The 19,153-nt window shown below is 35.6% G+C and overlaps 1 protein-coding gene across 6 annotated transcripts in view; it reads left to right on the top strand.

Annotated features, from left to right (window-relative positions):
- UNC13C (unc-13 homolog C) overlaps positions 1-19,153 on the top strand; it is a 201,965-nt gene that overhangs the window by 18,043 nt on the left and 164,769 nt on the right. For all 6 annotated transcript variants that reach the window (XR_003923374.1, XM_041123662.1, XM_041123660.1 and 3 more), the window contains 2 exons: positions 13,306-13,328; positions 13,860-13,924. Coding sequence is in view for 5 of the 6 variants with exons in the window: in XM_041123662.1 (XP_040979596.1) it covers positions 13,306-13,328; positions 13,860-13,924 (88 nt within the window). In the remaining variant the exon portion in view is untranslated. The remainder of the gene's footprint in view (positions 1-13,305; positions 13,329-13,859; positions 13,925-19,153) is intronic.

Raw genomic sequence — 19,153 nt, 5'->3', positions numbered from 1 at the left:
CTTTTCCCCTGTTTAATCAGTCTGCCATTGTTGTAACAAAAGTAAGAGTTTGTCCTCTTGTGGAAATTCTTTGAAATCTATAAGACTCCTCTGTTGTCATTACCACTTCATTTCTTCAAGTGTTTTGTTGTTAAAAAATTAAATACAAACTTAAGTTTATATTTATCCGTTAGTGAATAATGGTGTCATGGCACTATTGAAGGCTTAGGCATAATTAAATCTAAACAAGCTGTCTTGAATTAATGCAGCTTTAAGGTGATATAGTTTTGACATACTTTATATGGCTTTAGGTATACTTCACTGTAAACACTCACCAGAAGCCCCCACTGGAAGGCTTGAAGCAGAGTTGTGGCTACACTTTAATTTTCCTTTGAGTTTAGCATCACCTTATACAAAATAATGAAACTTCTTTTTTACATGATCTCTTTCAGATGCTTTTCCTTCACTGAGCCTAATGGCATTTCTCATCTTTCTAATCTCAGGCATAGTCTAAGGGAAAAAAAAAGTTGTTAATGAATGATTATACTGCAACTAGTCTTTGCATCATAGTGAAAGAATAGCCTAGACAGGAACACTTTTAGCTAATAAAAGTTACCAGCAATACCAAGCCCCAGAATTTTCTGTTCTGTTTCAAAATACTGAAGCTACTGTATTTAGTGATACAAGGATATTTTTGTATTCTACCATATCCCTAATAGATACATTTTTTTTTTTTAACCTGCAGTGATGAAATACTTCATTAATATAAGGGCTGATTATGTATGCTGTGTGGCTGATATAGTTGATCTGCAATGCTTAAAAAATTAAATATATATTCATCTAATGTATGAGGTATAAAGAGTTGAATTTGGGGACATAATACTTTTCAACAGGAGTTGATTCATCTATTGCTCTTCTCTTCATATGTAAATAATGTAAACAGGTAGATTACAGAGGCTTTTCATCAGTGTAAATTCCCTTCCATATACACATCAGAAGACGGGGACAATGGAACAGATGTATTGTGTAAACAGGCTGGGGAAGAAATGGATATCCTTGAATAGATGTGTGGTGCTGAGGAAACAAGATTTATTGCAAGTTAAGGAATCTATTTTTGTGCTGTATTGGGGATGACAATGACCTACAGGATTTAATAATCCAGTTTATCCAACTTTTTTTTTTTTCTTTCCTTCATGTTTGTGCCTGCCTTTTTAGTCAGGTAAACAAAATGATGGATATCCTTAACTTTGGGGTTTTGGTGGGTTTTTGGTGGGGTAAGAAGCTGAAGTGGGGGGGAAACTAAATACATTTTCAGATTATGTGGGTACGAATTGGTAAATACAATATATTCCTGCACTCAACCTTCTTAGCTAAAATTCTAGAAAATCCTTTTTCATATATATATATATATATATGTACTCTGGAAATCTTCCAGTAATATTACAGGAAGTAAAATAGTGTTCTAAAGAATTATTAACAACTCCATGAATTCAGTCAAAGTGTTGCAGATGAAACAATATATAATGATTTGACTGAGTTTCTCTTGCATATGCTTGTGTTTCATGCACACAAGACACAAGAGTCTATGCTTTTTTTTTTTTTTTTTTCCCCTTGCCACTATTTTCACTCTGGAGTCAGGCATAAGTCTTTATACCCTTTTCTTCCTGCTCCTCTTCTGCCCTTTGGTGGGGAAAAGGGATATCAGAGATTTAAGACAGTAAATGGCAGTCCGTTCAACTTGAGATTAATAGAATTGTAGAAAGGTTGCTTTAGAAAAATGTGAGGAAATCTAATCAGTTAATGATAAAGATGAAACATCCATCTTTTTCCTGTGAATAAAGAGCAATTAGTTACATTCACCACCTACTCTAAAGTTAGGACTTCATGAAAGGATGATCTGCATCATTTGCTTGCTGCTACTACATGTTCAATCCACCAAAAGAGGGATTAGAGTAAGGGAAATGATACTGAGAGTAGTGATCATCATCTTAGAGACTTTCACCATTCAAATAAAAGCAAACCCCTAATAACAAGAAGTTTTGTTTTTTCCAAGATCTGTTAAAAAAAAATAATCCAAGTTTTAGAAACCTCAAGTGAAAGAATTCTTTAAAAAACAGTTTAATACCTCTTTCAGAAAACATAATAGTGTTCTTATGTCTGCTGTATTTTAATTCTGCAGTTACAGGTTTCATGTTTATCAAAAATCTTAGATTGTAATACTGCATGTCTTTGAAAAAAGGATAGTAGCCAAATAAATTGAAGATCAACAGTTTAATTTAGCATAGTAACTCTTACTGAATCAGTGTGTATTACACCAGGAAAACATGTGTTACAAATACACTTGTGTAACAGTCTGGGAATCCAAAAAAATTCTATTGTTATCAGATGCCCCTTTGCTGGAATACCTATACCTATTCTTTAATCATCAAACAGCACCCGCCCCCCTCAACCAAAAAAAACAACAACAAAAAAAACCCACCACAAAAAAAAATCAACACCCAAACCAAACAAATACACCAACCCCCCCCAAACCCCACAAAACCCCCCACTTAACCAGTAAAGTTTAGCAGAAATCATCCATATTTTGGCTGTTTTTACAAACAAACAAAAAAACCCAAAACAAACCACACCAAACCATTTCTGTTTAGAGAATGACTTCCTTTTTTAGGAAAAATAATTCATTAAAACTGCTAGTTTCCTTCATAAAGAAGAAAGTCTCTACTACTCTACTCCTTATGAGAACAGGACACTATTTAACACTATTTTCCCTGACTTTAGAATTAATGTAGATTGATTAATATTCATGCAATTTGCCTGGCCTTTTTGTGCTTAAACAGATTTAAAATAAATTTGCTAGAGCTAAGAGAAAACCTGAGCATGAATGTCAGTTCCAAGGACTTATTTATACTGGTTCTGCTGTGGAAATGAATGCAAATCAATGTTTTATTACCAAGATTAAGAAATATTTTCTATTTTTATTTCTAAAACATTTAAGCCTTTTCTTTAGATCATTGTAATTTAGAAGCAGAAATAGCACTGCATCGTTTTATAATGCAGTTTCATGATAAAAGGAATCTTGTTAAAGCAACTGGCTGAAAAAATATTTAGACGTGCATTTAAAAAATGTAATGACTTGGAAAACATAAGTTCATAAATATGCTCAAATCTTCCTCTGATCTATAGGGGAAGTAGAATATTACAATAAAGTGTGAAACTAAAGAGATTCTCTGTTTTGCTGCCAAAGCAAAATTCTGACTACTTTCATGGGACAGGTGTCAGATTTTTTCTTTATGCACATTTTCCAGGTGATCAATGGAGCACCTACACAGTTGTGTCTCCCTGTCACTCTAAATAGGAGAAAATATCTGATATCGTTCCAGTTCCTGCTAATGCAAAATTATTGTTGAAACTGATGAAACCTTGTCAACCATGAGATTTGCCTCCTTGATCAGTAGAGAGTATTCTTAAGATAGATTGCATGATGAGCAGTTTTGGTAAACCTGAAAATAAAGACAGGATTGATTGATATAGATAGTTCTAGCAAGAAAAATAGACACATACATACAGACACATGCACTTTTATATTGTTTAATATGTACCGTTTTTGTAAGAGAGTTTTATTCTGCATTTGCCTCATGTAAAACTCTTATTCACTCCACTGAAAATTTTACTAATTTTCAGATTAAAACCTATGTAAAGAGAGGGTTTTCTAGGTAGCCCATGTCTTCTAATTGTGTTGCTGACAGAGCTGTTTAAAAATGTTCTTGATACTATGGTGAAGGATATGTTGTATAAAAAGATAAAAGTTAACTAGAAAAAAATGAAAACCCTGTTGAACACAGAAAAGACTGTAATCTCTTTTCACTGATTAAGTAGTGGCAAAGAGCAAGCTGCTGACTGATATGCTAGTAGCTTCTCTGGAATTGACTTCTGAAGTTAGTTGGACTTGTTTATGTTACAGTGGAATCTCAGAGATGTGATGTGGCAATACACCTTTTTGACTCCAATTCTTTTCTTTGAGAAATGAGGTTTCTTGATCAGAGGCCAAACAGCAGCAAATGATTTGTCAATGCTATCATAGATTCATAAACCATGTGTAGCTCTAGGTATCACCAGTGTAATTGCAGCCTCACCAAGGGAGTTCTTGTCCATCATCTGCATATATACTAAGTTGGAATAAAGAGAGAGACATGCGATGAACTTATTATCGAATGTAAAATAAACCAGGATAGAAGAATATGTATAAAATGGATGAGTAAAAACTAAAGCAGTTTTTAATCTTAACCTGTAGATCTTCCTGTTCCATTTAGCACAAACAGGATAGAGCTGATGCTTCTTAGTATCCATAAGGCAGGGAAGATACTTCAAACAAAGTAGTGGAATTTTGTTTGGGAATGTTAAAAGGCTTGTTGGTAGAAATGTTTCTTTTATAAAAAAATAAAAGCAGAGGACAAGAAGACCTGCCTTTTCCTATTAACTATAGAAAAGGATTGTGGAATTCAGAAGGATTTATGCATGTCCTGTTAGGGCAGAAAAAGTCCAATAGAACCAAAAGTCATGCTTTGAATTCCAGTGTACCAGTCTATAGCTCTTAACATCTGTGTGTCTCTCTGGTGTTTATATATAATTATTCCAACTTATTATTACTTTCAAGCAGAACTGAAACAAACAGTGTGTAATTTGATTTTGTTTCTACCTATAGTATAAAAGGTAATAGTGGGGAAAATAACCGTTTTTTTAATGTTTTGTTAAGGTCAGTCTCTTCACTTTCATGAGAATTATCTTGAGACTTTGAGTTGCTTCAGTTAAAAAAAAGGTAATTATATTACAGAACAAAATACGCTGAGCTTTATAGTATTTGCTACATGAATGCTACTTGTATATTTTGTAATTGTGAGTAAGCATATGTTATTGCCTTTTTTTGACATCTAATATACAACTAACATCGTTAGCCATGGAGAAAAGAAAACATATTACTGTTATACTCTAATGCATTTGAAGTACTATCACCACCTCCCTCCTTAGTTTTTTCTCTCAATAAGACACAACAAACCAAATCCTTTCAGTCTATCCTCACAGATTGTTTTATGAATCTCTGCTTCTTCTGGCTTTTGTCATCCTCTTTCTTTTCAATTTGTTTACTTTTAGTGTGGTTCCAAAAACTGGAAAAACAACTTCAGCTGAAGTTAACAGGTGCCCATAAAGCTGAGTCATCTCTGTCTCACATGTCACATACTAATACTTTCCAGAATGACAGTAGCTTTTTTTTGCACTAATATTCCATCTACAATGCTTTCAATTTCAAATATGCTATATGCCTTGTACTGCTAACTAATCACTTTTTTACCATTTTTCATTTCTTTCTTCCAAACATAGAACTAGTTTTTACAGTAGTGCCAAGGCAGTGAAGTTAATTCAGTAATATAAGAAGAACATCTTGAATTGTAATCCCATCCTTTCAAATACTTGCAACCCATTCCAGATCAATGTTTTCTGCAGACTCTATGAAATTCTGTTCATCCAACTTGCTGAGAACATGGGCGAAAATCAACCTGTACAATATTGGCTGATACCCCACAGGATACTTCTGCCAAAAGAATTACTCCCAAATATCACAATACAACTGTACACTATTTTCTACCAATTTCACCTTTACTGTATTTATCTTGCTTACATAGGGAATGTCATGGAAAACAATTTTCAAAAATCATATTAGCATTTTGTGGTATTTCAAGTCTTCTCCTTCCCTCGTATCAGTTAAGCCAGTTTGCATATCAACAGAAGAAAATCTGATTTCTGTGTCTTATCTCAGTAAGCAACGTTGGCTGATGTCATCTTTTTATTCTGTATGTGATAATACATTGACTCATGTTTTCTTCCGCTACTATAAGTCTTGAAATCAGTCTGGCTTATCTAAATCTTTTAGCCTTTTAGTTTGGTTTTTTGTAAGATATTTTTTGAAGTGATTGAGGCTATTTTAGATAGTTTCTTTAATCTTAGCTAAAAAGTGGATACAACCCCACAGGAGAACAACTTCATACCAACAGCAGCTGTGAACATGATAGCCTGTGAAATATGTGACTGTTTCCCAGATACTGTGTTCTGCTCCTTTGTTCTTGATCCTAGGTGTATTTATTGTTCTTGGTCTTTAACAGTAGGATTTTTATATGGCTTATGGGTTTGCCACCATTAGCATTTTATTTTACAACAGTGGCACACTTTTGAAGCAAATCTCTCAGTCTTCCCAATTGATCACATTTGGTTTGACCACTGGAATGTCTGAGTGTGATCTAGATGTTTTACCAATGCAACTAAGCCAGATGTTGCTCTCCAAGATCACACCTGATGTGCTCAGCAACTAATGGGTTTTTAGTCCACAGAGCCAAAAATAGAACTGGTATGAAGTAAATGCCCCCAAAGTGTTTGTGGTGTGGACACTGGGGTCTTCAGCACCAACTCCTTTGACCTTCTTATCTGCTCTTATGGCACTAAACTATTTGCTATTGCACGTGTACTCTTTGTTGCCCAAGATGGTCAGCAGTTTGCTCCTATGTCCTGGGCAGCCATTTAACATTCCTGCCCTACTGTCACTTCTGTCTATGCTGTTACCACAAACCAACCTGTATATCTCAAAACCTCATGTTCAGTGTAAGAGGCACCAAGGAACATGGTCTCTCATAGAGTCCTGAGGGACTACTTTCACAGCTGGTGTCAAACCAAGTGGCTAGTTGCTTGGATCTCTTTGGAAGAAACACGATGGGACTTCAGCTTGCAAGTAAGACCATGACATAGTGGTCCAAGTCAAATATTTTGTGGCAATGTTGGCTGTGTGATATGGAAAGACTTACAATAATCAATTATCTGTTTGTTTTCATAGGCTATAATTAATTACTTGGTTCCATTTACTCTTATCATTTGTATCAAAAGAGATAAAATATGCCTCTCTATCCTTTATGGGTAATGTATGCTTTACCATTCTGATGTGTTCTGGGGTTGGAATAGAGTGCTTAAAAAGCACTCTGCATTCTACCTCCCTACCATCACTCTGACAAGCCAGAGACTGTCAAGAAAGCCCAGTCTTCAAGAGCGCTATAGTTTTTTTGAGACCACCAAAAATTAAGAAGCATTAGTATCATACCACGTTCCATAATCAAATAGTTCTCTTGATAGTCAATAATTTATTCTTTTAGAGGTAAGTTTCAGAAGGTGGTAGAAGTATCTAGTAGCTGTTGAAAGACAATAGAAAACGAGCCATTAGAAGTCTAATGGGACTAAATTTCTAAACACCAGAGATGTCTTTAAAGCACGTCCTCTTGTTTCAGATTTGCAGACCAGTTTATTAATACAGACAGAAATGCATTTTTTATCTTCACCAAGCTGACCTCCTGTTTTGGCTCTCAATGTATCCACTAGTAATTTTTCTACATCACTGCTAGTAAAGTGCTAGCAGCAATTCTTCTGTTTCTCCTGTCAACCAAGCTTTATTCAAGTTTGACCTTCTCTTTGTCAGACAAGCGTCACTCATCTCTTATGATGTGCTAGCTTTAATATTATCTTTCAAATGTTATACAGTATATCTTCCTAGAATATGCTTCAGCAACACAACAACCTCTAGGCTTACATATTGTAATATTCTGTTTTGTAGTGATAATATTAGCTTCTGGGTACAGCATTTATTATTTTAGCATGGCTTAATTTGTGTTATTGTTTTGGACAGACAATCTACTTCTTTCATGTGCTACTTTTATTTGACCCTCTTTTTCATCCTTTATTTCCCTTTCTTAGCAATACATACTAATTCAAATTGTCCAGCTCGGACTCCAAACTACTTCTGGCTATGGGTACTTTACATATGTTATTTCCATGGAACAGCTGTATTGTTATCCAATTCCAGCAAGTATTATGTCTAAAGGGTTTGCTTCCAGGAATGGTGTAATTATCAGTCAGTTTGACGTTCTTGCAATTGTTTTGCAGAATTAAAGACTAAAATTGTACTTTGAGAGAATAATGAAGTTTAAATCTTTTTCCAATTTGGTGTTACACAATTATGCACACTTAAAAGATGGAAAATCAAGGTAGTATACGTAATAGCATTTCAATCCTAGGGTTTCCTAACAGTTTAGACTTTTATGACCTTATTACCGTTCTTGTGCTATGGCAGGGGGGGTGGTGAAATACATTTTTGCAATCATTAAAGAAAGAGAAGTGTATTAGGATGATGCTCTGCTGCTCAGAATAATGCAGAAGTGAAATAATGACACAAGGCTTGAAGGACGCTTATGATGCAGGGTGGGTGGGGTGGGTGGGAGTCTTCTGAACCTCTTTGATATAAATCTCTCTGCTGACTGATGAGACTGTTGTCCAGTTGTATTTCTGATGGTATCATAAGCTACAAAAGCAAAGCTCTGTCTTCACTTCTGTATCTTCCTTGCTAGTTTGTCTTTCATGCTGGAAGAATCTGCCTTTTCAGCATCCTTTAAAGATTCTTTTTTCTAGGAAGTTTGGGTGTAGAAACTAAGTTATCTTGTATGATGAATTCCTGTGTTGTGTGGTAAGTTACAGGTGGCAACATTGCTATTAAAAATGGATAAATCAGACCATGTGTTAATTTGAAAACAGTTGATAAGTGTAAAGTTCAACTTTTATAAGATCTGTTAGTTTTCAGACTGAGTTTGAATAGTAATTATGCAGCGTTAATAAACACTTGTTGGAAATTTTTCTTAGCCTTCTCAAAACCTTTAAACTGATACGTGGATAGAAAATAACTTGGGGGCTTACTTGAGGAGGCTCAAAGAATGCCAAATAAGTCTCCCTCACTCTACCCCCTCTCATTCTCCACCCCACCCCCCCACCCCCCAATCTGAGGAGTAATTTACCTCGGTGGATACTTGTGAACCGTTTTAAACAGAAGCCAGGATTTAGTGGGTATGTTGAACGTTATACAGCCTTTTAATACCGGGAACTTCTCATTCATGAACCTTAAAGACTAATTTTAACTACTGCATACTTTTAATTTCATGTTTACCTAAAGGTTTATGTCTGTTTATGGGAGACTTAGGGAGTGGTAGTAAAGAAGGAGGACTAGAGATAAGTGGTAAAGGATGGTACAGAGCTGGAGAGAACTTTCTAGCTAAGCAGAAGCATTTTAAAATATGGTTTGCTAAATACTCCTTCAGGCTGTCTTCTCCTTCCTAAAGTTTTTCTGTGTTCTGTCATCGACTCTTTAAGAAATCTGCATAGAAAATTATCTTTGGAGAAATAATAGAATCATGGATTGTTTTGGGTTGGAAGGGACCTTAAAGGTCATCTAGTTCCAACTTGCCTGCCGTGGGCAGGAACACTTTCCACTACAGCAGGTTGCTCAAGGCCCCATCCAACCTGGCCTTGAATAATCCCAGGGATGGGGCATCCACAACTTCTCTGAGCAACCTGTTGCAATGTTTCACCACCCTCACAGTAAAGAATATCTAGAGGTGTGATACGATAGCTGATTATCATGCTTTCCTTGCTGTAATTAATGATATGCTACCTTTCTTCTTTTTTGTATTAATTGTTATAATTACATGTATTTAAATAAACAACAGAAACCTTGTACCACTACAGTATCCTGAACTAAGTTAAAACAGTTTTTTCCTCTTTTTACCAGTTACCTAATTAAACATAATTGAGTTCGAAATTATCAGACTACCTAAAAAAAAAAAAAAGCGGGGGGACACAGATTTTCCCTTTGCCTTCAATATTTGACAGTTGCAAATACAATTTTCGGTAGTAAGTAGCTAGGTGACCATCCTACTTTTCATCATTCCACTACACAGGTATATATATGGAGTGCACTGAGCTGAAATAGCAACAACTGTGGAGCAATATCACTCCATGGATTTTTCCTATAATCCTAGTAAAACATCTTGCTGTTATCTAAAATGGTACATGGTATAGAGGCATAACACGAAGGCTGTACGGGTATTTTGTAATGTAGTAAACTTTCATATTTAAAAAAATATGTAAGGAGAAACAAACTAGTTGAAATAAAATAAGAAGTATCCCATAGGGTTAACCAAATGAACCAATGTTTACACTTTTTAGTACGTTCATAACTTTTTTAGGTTAGTTGTTTGCCATAGAATGTGTGGATGACAGAAATGAGTTATATGAAGATAAGCTCTTTTAAGTAAATCACTGTCATACAGCAGTATAATCTGAGATGTCTAGCCTTGTATCCTTGATTTGAAAATACATTCAGTGGTCTCTTACATAATCACAGTTCATTTCTTATCTACATCAAGGAATGTTTCTGTCTATTCTGGTAGCCTAATGACTACAAAGTGAACTGTTTGGTGATTGTACACTTCCTGATTTGGTGCTCTCATACACACAGAGAACACTTCCACAGTTCAGATAATTTCACTCATGGTGAGTTCAGAAGAAGGAATAAACAATGGTTTCAAACTAATTTTGTCTCTGAAGATGCAGTCATTTTTTTCAAAAAAGAGATGGTCTCAAAATCTCATTTGGGGAAATTTGTGTCAGTTGTCTGCTTTATGCAATTTCTGTTGAGAAAAGAGGCTGTTAAGACTGGTGCTTTTTTTTTTTTTTTAAAGTAGCAACTGCAAAGAAAAACAAGTTAAACCAAAAACGTAATACCTTTTTTCCCTTCCTAATTTTTGATTGTCACTCTCCTTCCTAAATTTAGGCAAAATTAGGTTCCAGTAAAGGAAGTGTAGTGAAATTAGATGAAGCTGGCTGAAACCCAAGAGAGGTAAAGAAAATTTCATATGTCCATCTCTCATGCTCTGAAATATAAAATTCCATTTAACGTGGAAGTCAAGTCTCAACAATTTTGTATTTCTTAATATAACTTTCTAAACAACTGAATTAAACATATAATTCATGTGATTCTTTAGGCAGCTGGTAGCAAAGTACCTGCAAACTATTTAAAAATTGCATTCCACATAATACTGAGATTTATTATGCGTCTTTAAATGGCAGTATTACAAATATAGTTATGGTTAGATATTCTAGAAAGAAGGTGTAGGTTGCATGAACAGATTATGGTGAGGCTTCTTACGTTACAAGTGCTGTCCTGCCTAAAACTTTCCTCAGTCCCCAAATTTCTCTTCATCTTTTGGACTCTGCCTTTTTTACAAGTTTGAGAATTATTTCAGTCTCAGTCTCTCCTACTTAGAGTCCTGCTGGTATATCCTCTTTTGCCTTTCCTCTCATTGACCTGTCTAGATGATGCTTCAGCACTTGGTTTTAACTATTCCTCTTATTTTCTTTAGCCCTCATACAAGCATATCCCATTTTGTTTCCATGGCCAGCCCAACTTACAGTCATTTAATTACTCCTTGCTCTGCTCTTACCCTGCTTATGAAAATGCTGTAATAATTTTGTAGTGGGAAAGTAGGATCATATGGTCATCCAAGTCTCCTTTATATGCTTGTGGAGAAAGAGTAGCCAATTGTATCTGATGTTGTCAGACAAACACATCTCACAAACAAATAAGAAAAAAAAAAAAGAAATTTTAAAAGCTAACCTCATTTTTATAAATCTACTCAGTCAAATGAGGGTAATTTGACAACTAAAATGCTGCAACTTAATTTAGTCAAGAATTAATTTCTGAGGCAAAATTAAAATTTTAGTATTTCTGAAGGTGGAGAGAGTTTTGAAGTAAGAAAACATCAGAATAGTTCATGTCCCAGCAGAAGAAAGTACCTTAATGGGTTTTTCTGAAACAGCAATAAAAATTGATACCATGTTCACTTATATTCAGGAGAAGAACTATGAAAAGTATCAATTCACGGCAAGCAGATAATCTTGATGCACAGAGATGTGCTTACTCTATTTTTACCAAATCATGGAATTTACTATTAGTAATATTTTTTATGTTCTATGTAACTCAAAACATACGTTTTCCTTGGGACACTAAACTATATTTAATTCTTTTAGGCATACCCTTTCTAAAAGGATTGTTCACAATAGCTGTGAAACTAAAGCTAAGATCTGTAGTCAAGCATAAGTAAATGCCAAATTTTATGGTCTCGCAAAGGAGGAGAGAATGTTGCACAGTTGGATTTTCTGTGGATTCAAATTTGGTGTTGGGACTTTGCTAATAACTAGTAGCTTAATCAACTTTAACCTTTTTGAATAATACAAAATCAGATATAATCTGACTGGTGAAACATGTTTTGAACAACTTATCTCCAGTTTTTATTCTGCCCATTCCTGTGCAGGTGCTTTGCTTTGATCACATAAGTAGCCTCTAAAATTAGTGGCGCAATAGAGCCTTTTCGTTCCCTGCGTTGTCACTACTATACTGTATGCACCTTTACATTTGCCTTTACTTATTTTTCATATATGTGTTTGAATGGGATATTTTCTTGTAGATAAACCAGTTTAAAAATGAAACGTGGCATGTGTTTAAGGTGTAAATGATCATTTTGTAATGTATGTAATGTGGGATATCTCCAAATGTCTTAAAAATACCTGAACTATTTAAAGGGCCTGTAGAACGTGTACTCCATTTGGGGAGGAAAAATGGAAAGATCAGTAAGGTGACAATTAAAGCAGTTCAGTTTCATGTATGCACTGTATTATAAAGTGTCCAAAAAAAAAAAAAAAAAGACACACTGGTTGAATAGTATATAAAAACAATTTTAAATGTATGTGTATTTTAAAATTCACAAGACGATAAAACAAGGTTAGCTTTTCCTGTCAGCAAATATATTCTGTCTGATAGTAAATGTGAATACATCACACTTTTGCATTAAGCAATTTTTTTTAATATATATATCATATCTTATACTTTCACAATTGTAGTTCTTCAACTGGTATTTGGGGGGGAATTTCTGTCATTATATGAATAGCTGTGATAGAAGAGAATAGTTACAGTTCAGGGGTTTGGGGTTTATTTTATATCTGTAGTAGAAACACTTTCCTTTTCCTTGAAAATAAAGCATTATTTTTTTGAACACTGCAACTATATTAAAATATATATTCAATTATATTAAAAATATATATTAAAAAAAACCCAAACCAAAACAAAAAACCTAAAAATCATGTGGAGATGGGATACAGTGTATAAATTAGATGGTATCCACACAGTCCTGCATAAGTGGCAGGGGTTCTTATCTATTGAAAACATCTCTTTGCTTGTTTAAAATGTAGTGACAGTGGTCTTGCCACAATGATACAGCTAAGCACAGGTGTTACTTTGATTCTGCTGTGCATTAGCAGATTAAAACAGTGACAGTTTTTTATAGCATAAGATATTTTCTCAGAGACTGTTTTGTCTAACCTATATCCCCCTTCTTCCTAATTCTCTTTCAGATAGCGGTTCTGTGGATGAAAAGGTTTAAAATCACGTATTTGCTATAGGGATCATGTATTTTGTTGATGTTTGTTTGTGACTTATTTGACCTGTTTGTTTCCTTCATTTTAGTTGTGATATCTGCATGTTTTTCCCAGCTTTCCACTCTTTTGTTCTCCTTTGTGTGTATTGCAAATGTGTTGCTTTTATAAACAGGATAACCCTCACTGTTGTGTTTATCATAATTGCCAACACAGGGGTCTGCTACTGTCAAACATGATATCTGGGATTTTTGCCTCTAATTATCATCTACACTGCATACACTATAGGAATTGAAAGACAACAATATTTGGGAAGCAATATCTTATCTTCCCGTGGGTTCTTCCAGTGTGTTTCGCTAAATGCTGAATGCTACCAAAATGTATTCCAAAGGAATAGTTACTCTAGCTTTGGCCTGGAGCTGACCCTGCTAAACATTTTCATATTAGGTGTTATATGTTTGATGCAGTTAAATTCTATCCAAGATTTACTAAGAGCAACTGAGTAACTGTACTGTTTTTGGTCTTTATTAAAGGCTCGGATGGTAAGTGGAAGTTCCTTGGATACTTCCAAGCTTTATGCAGTCCAGGCATTTAGTGGGTAAGTACCAATATGACTGTGAATTTTGTTACTTACATCTGTAAATTAGTGTCATAGTGTTATAGTATTTTTTCTAAGTTTTGTTCCTATAAGAAATAGAATTATTTTAGGAGGAACATAGTCAGTTTCATTGTGTATGTCTTCTCCTTTTAATTTTTTTAAGTCCTTAATTTTTAAGAAATTAATACAACAATGTAGATGCACAGGTCAACTGGATGATATATATTTTTACCTCACAACAATGTAGATGCACAGGTCAACTGGATGATATATATTTTTACCTCTTTGCATACAAAATAAATGCCCTTTGAAGCTGTAGTCTGATTTTGTCTTCATTTTAGTAAATGTGTAGTAATACAATAATAGGGAAAAAGATCTTTCAGTTGCTGGGAGTGAATATGGCAGAAACCTGTACATTTTGTTTGGTTGTCTCCAGATGGAGTGATCTTAAATCCAGTTCTAGGGATTCCTTCCTTTGAGGAAAATCTCTCCTTCCTATTTTGAATACCTTTTTATTGTTCAGTCTTGAAAGGAAAAAAAGTAAAAGCCATTGGTAAAATTTATCAGTTATATTAGTTAGCTATTTAAAAGGGATATTATCCTCTTGCTGGTGCACTGTATAAGCACTGCTTGCTATAGTTATGCTTTGTTACAAAGACAAGGTGATGAGATCAAATTATCTAATTTATCTTCCACCTTCTCCTGTGTACATCTTAATGGCTGTACAACACTATGAAGTTTTCCCATTTAGATTCCTCTGGGGTTTTTTTCCCCCCTAAAAGGTACTAATGGTATTAATTTGCTTAATATAATTCACATGCTGCTGTGGAAGGTATAGTTAGGGTAACTTTTATTTCTAAACCTTTGTCCTGGTTTCAGCTGGGATAGAGTTAGTTGTCTTCCTAGTAGCTGGTACAGTGCTATGTTTTTGAGTTAGGTGTGAGAAGAATGTTGATAACACACTGATGTTTTCAGTTGTTGCTAAGTAGTGTTTAGACTAAAGTCAAAGATTTTTCAGCTTCTCATGCCCAGCCAGCAAGAAGGCTGGAGGGGCACAAGCAGTTGGGAGGGGACACAGCCAGGGCAGCTGACCCAAACTGGACAACGGGGTGTTCCATACTGTGTGACGTCACATCTAGTATATAAACTGGGGGGAGTGGGGGGGGGGGGAATCGCTGCTTGGGGACTAACTGGGTGTTGATCGACGGTTGGTGAGCAATTGCACTGTGCATAATTTGTGTATTCCAATCCTTTTATTATTGCTGTTGTCATTTTATTAGTGTTATCATTATCATTATTAGTTTCTTCTTTTCTGTTCTATTAAACCGTTCTTATCTGAACCCATGAGTTTTACTTCTTTTCCCGATTTACTCCCCCATCCCACTGGGTGGCGGGGGGGAAGTGAGCGAGCGGCCGCGTGCTGCTTAGTTGCTGGCTGGGGTTAAACCATGAGAACCTTGAACAAATTTAAGAGCACTCTCTATCTTTTCAGTGGCTTAGGTAATTTCTGTATAGTTTGTCATACCTCAAAAGTGATGTATTGCTTCCTTTTCCAGCTCATAGAAACTTCAGAGTTGCTGTAAAAGTGTGAGGCCATATGTGACATTGTGCAGGATTAGTTGCTGAATGCAACGTGAAACACTTTAAATATTGTGAGAGATAATTGATGTGGTTTTCTTACTAACGTGCTCTTTGGCATTACAATAAAATTATAGTATACTTCTCTTGGCTTGCAAACCACACAATTGGTTTTGCTTTGATCAGTTGCATTTTTCTCGTAAGGTCAAAAAAGTCAAAGTATCGCAGTAATAAAATGATAAAAACTTTTTCCTTTTATATTGATTAGCACAATTTCTTACTATGCCAAAACAGCTAGTCCTTCTTTGAATGGGATTTTCCAAGTATTGTATCTCTCTGTATTTTAAAAATAGAGCAATATAAGTGCTGTGAATTTTCTTTCCTGACTTCCAAATGCAAAACATTAGTATTTCTGTTGGAATTATATTGTTTGTCAACATGAAACTAGCACATCTGAAGAAACTTTGTTTCTCTTGATTAGGTTACTGATTTGAATACTTTTTCAGCAATGTATGCTCATGTTCAAATTATTCTTCTAATGGAATCATGGAAGGCTTTTATCAGATCCATTGCAACTGTGCCTAGCAAATTATGATAATAACATTTTGATTTGATGTATGACAATTTATATTTGGTGGCTTCTTTATTGAAAAAAATTAATGCATATCAGAACCAAAAGGCATCACAGAGGCAGCTTCTGATGGTTGCCTCAAATTCTCTTTGTCATATCCGTAAAGATGGTATATTCTTCTTTTCTCTTTTGTGCTATGCAATGTCAATTCATTTTTACTCCTATGTTTTGATGGCCTCAGATTTGAGTAATTTATGATTTGATGCACCACTAATAGTAATGTACCTCACCACTGAGAAGCATGAATCTGATGTCTTAAAAAACTACACAGTAAGTTGTGGTCTACTGAAACTAAGAACGATCGTACTCAGAAGCATTAGTGTGTAAGCCTGGTACAAAACTTTGGGGTTGTGTATTAAAAAAAAAAAAAAAAAAAAAAAAGCTATTCATAACTGTCAGCAACTACTTTTGAGAAGTCTGGTGTATAGATCACTGCATGGTTTCCAGAACTAGTAGGATAACAATGTTTAACATCAAAATGAATTCAAATTCTTGAAATACAGTGTAGAAATTGACATTCTCAGATACTTTTATAGGTGCTGTTCAGTGCAGAACTGTATATTACATTCAATGCTGTATTCCTAGAATAAGAAGGAATGTTTTTTTTTTTCTCTAGAAAAATCAGAAATCCGAAACTGAAAATAAAGCTAGTCCAAAACTGCCTTGGATTTATCTTCTGTCATTTTTAATGGCCCAGATTTGATCACTGCATGTGGTTAGGCTTTTATTGCTTAAGCTAGAAAATTTTTTCTTAACATAACCAAAATCTTAAGGAAAATTTTCCACTTATGTTTCTTCTTTTTTTCCTTATTTCCCCTTCTTTAAGTAACCTACTTCTTGTTGCTCCATTACCTTTTATTGTTTGCACCCCGTACGAGTAAGCTTAATAAGAGAGAGCTCATTCTGTCATATTGCTTGCAATGTGCAAAACCAGAAAAGAAACAGTTTAACATCTAGTTGTTGTGTAATTTAGGAATAGCATTTTGTAAGCAGACTATGTGAGTGGAGGTACTGGCAATCAAGTATTGATATCTATGCATGCAGGAAGCTGCATTTGACCATACAGTTTTGTTGTATGCACTACTTTCCATAGCCAATTACTTAATTATGGTTTCCTAATAGGTGTAGGACTTAGAAAAGTAGTGTACAAGAGTGTATAGAATTCTTATTTATTGTGGGTGTCCTAGTTTCAGCTGGAATAGAGTTAACTGTCTTCCTAGTAGCTGGTACGGTGCTATGTTTTGAGTTCAGTATGAGAAGAATGTTGATAACACCGATGTTTTCAGTTGCTGCTAGTAGTGTTTAGACTAATGTCAAGGATTTTTCAGCTTCTCATGCCCAGCCAGCGAGAAAGCTGGAGGGGCACAAGAAGTTGGCACAGGACACAGCCAGAGCACCTGACCCAAACTGGCCAACAGGGTATTCCATACCATGTGACGTCCCATCCAGTATAGGAACTGGGAAGTGGGGGCGGGGAATCGCCGCTCGGGGACTAGCTGGGTGCTGGTCGGTGGGTGGTGAGCAATTACACTGCGCATCATTTGTACATTCCAATCCTTTCATTATTGCTGTTGTCATTTTATTAGTGTTATCATTATCATTATTCGTTTCTTCTTTTCTGTTCTATTAAACTGTTCTTATCTCAACCCGTGGATTTGCTTCTTTTCCCAATTTTCTCCCCCATCCCACTGGGTGGGGGGGGGAGTGAGTGAGCGGCTGCGTGGTGCTTAGTTGCTGGCTGGGGTTAAACCACGACAGTGGGTTGCACACAAAAACCAATCTCATAGATGTAAGGAGACCTTTTGCCACTGACAAGGACTATACAGACAGAAGTTGGTCTTTTTATGCCTTCTCTTCCAATCACAGGTGAATAAATTCAAATATTGAATCCTCTAAGAATAAACTGTGTCAATCCCTTGTACAGACATCCTGTAACCACTGCATAGGACTACTTCAAATGACTGACAGTAGCTCAATACTAGCTTGTGTTTTTAGCTCAAACCTTACTTCTTTTGCTGACAGTTTGGATTGGGCCTCTACTCCCTTTGCTGTCTGCAATATATTTGTGCAAGCCTCTGTTTCACTAGGCCTCCCTGAAAACAGTGATGCAATTTTCATTTAACTTCTCATTCAGCTGAAGAACTGTGACATCTCAATGGCTGCTGTGGCTCTGTTTTAATCACACTTTCCACTCTACTCCTGCATCCAAAAACTAATCCTAAATTCAGGGAGCCCTCAGCCTCTTCACTGCCAGCATAACTGGCTGCAGCCTTAGCTATGACTCCTTTTCCCTCTTACTCTCCCCAAAAGGTGTTGCCCTTTGAAGTGAGGGGAGATTCTTTCCCTCACAACCCTTGATACCTTGCTTTATCTATATAGAAATACCTCAGTTGCCTCTTCTGCCTTACTCTTCCTTCTCTCTCATATCACAGTGCTGTGAACCCACCACACATGCACCAGCACATCCCAAGTCCATGGCACAGACTGCAACTCTTCATTCTCTGCCATGATCTCCACTTGGCTGCATGAAATGAGAGAAAAGCCAGGATGAGAGAGAAAAGGCAAAGACCAAATACAGTTTTCTTGGGGGTTCTCATGCTATTTCCCTGTTAAAAGGCAAAAGCTCCACCTTTCCTGTTGTTTCCATGCCAGTATCGAACAATAACTTCTTCTTTTTTTTTTTTTTCTTCATTTTATTGAAGATGAGACACTTAGAATTCATCCTTTCAATATTTTTGAAAAGTACATGGAAGTCAACTGGGTTTTTCATCATGTATGCGAATCTAGGGTAGTACAGTTTTACCAGAGACTTGCTTTGTATTAATTCACTACTTGCCTGATGGCAGTGATGTCAGGGACTGATAATTTTACCACATGGCCTAATCCATTCTGAAATTTGCTAATGGTACACAGATGGTGCTGCATGCAGATGATTACTCCTTTCCTTCAGTAGCGTGTTCTCAATGGTAAAACAAATTTTTTTTTTCTTGGATTCTCTGACAAATTCAAATAGATGTTTG

This window comes from Aquila chrysaetos, chromosome 5, assembly GCF_900496995.4.
Source record: "Aquila chrysaetos chrysaetos chromosome 5, bAquChr1.4, whole genome shotgun sequence".
Classification (NCBI taxonomy): domain Eukaryota; kingdom Metazoa; phylum Chordata; class Aves; order Accipitriformes; family Accipitridae; genus Aquila; species Aquila chrysaetos.
The sequence above is the reverse complement of the archived record's forward strand: the minus strand, read 5'-3'. Positions and strand labels throughout refer to the sequence as shown.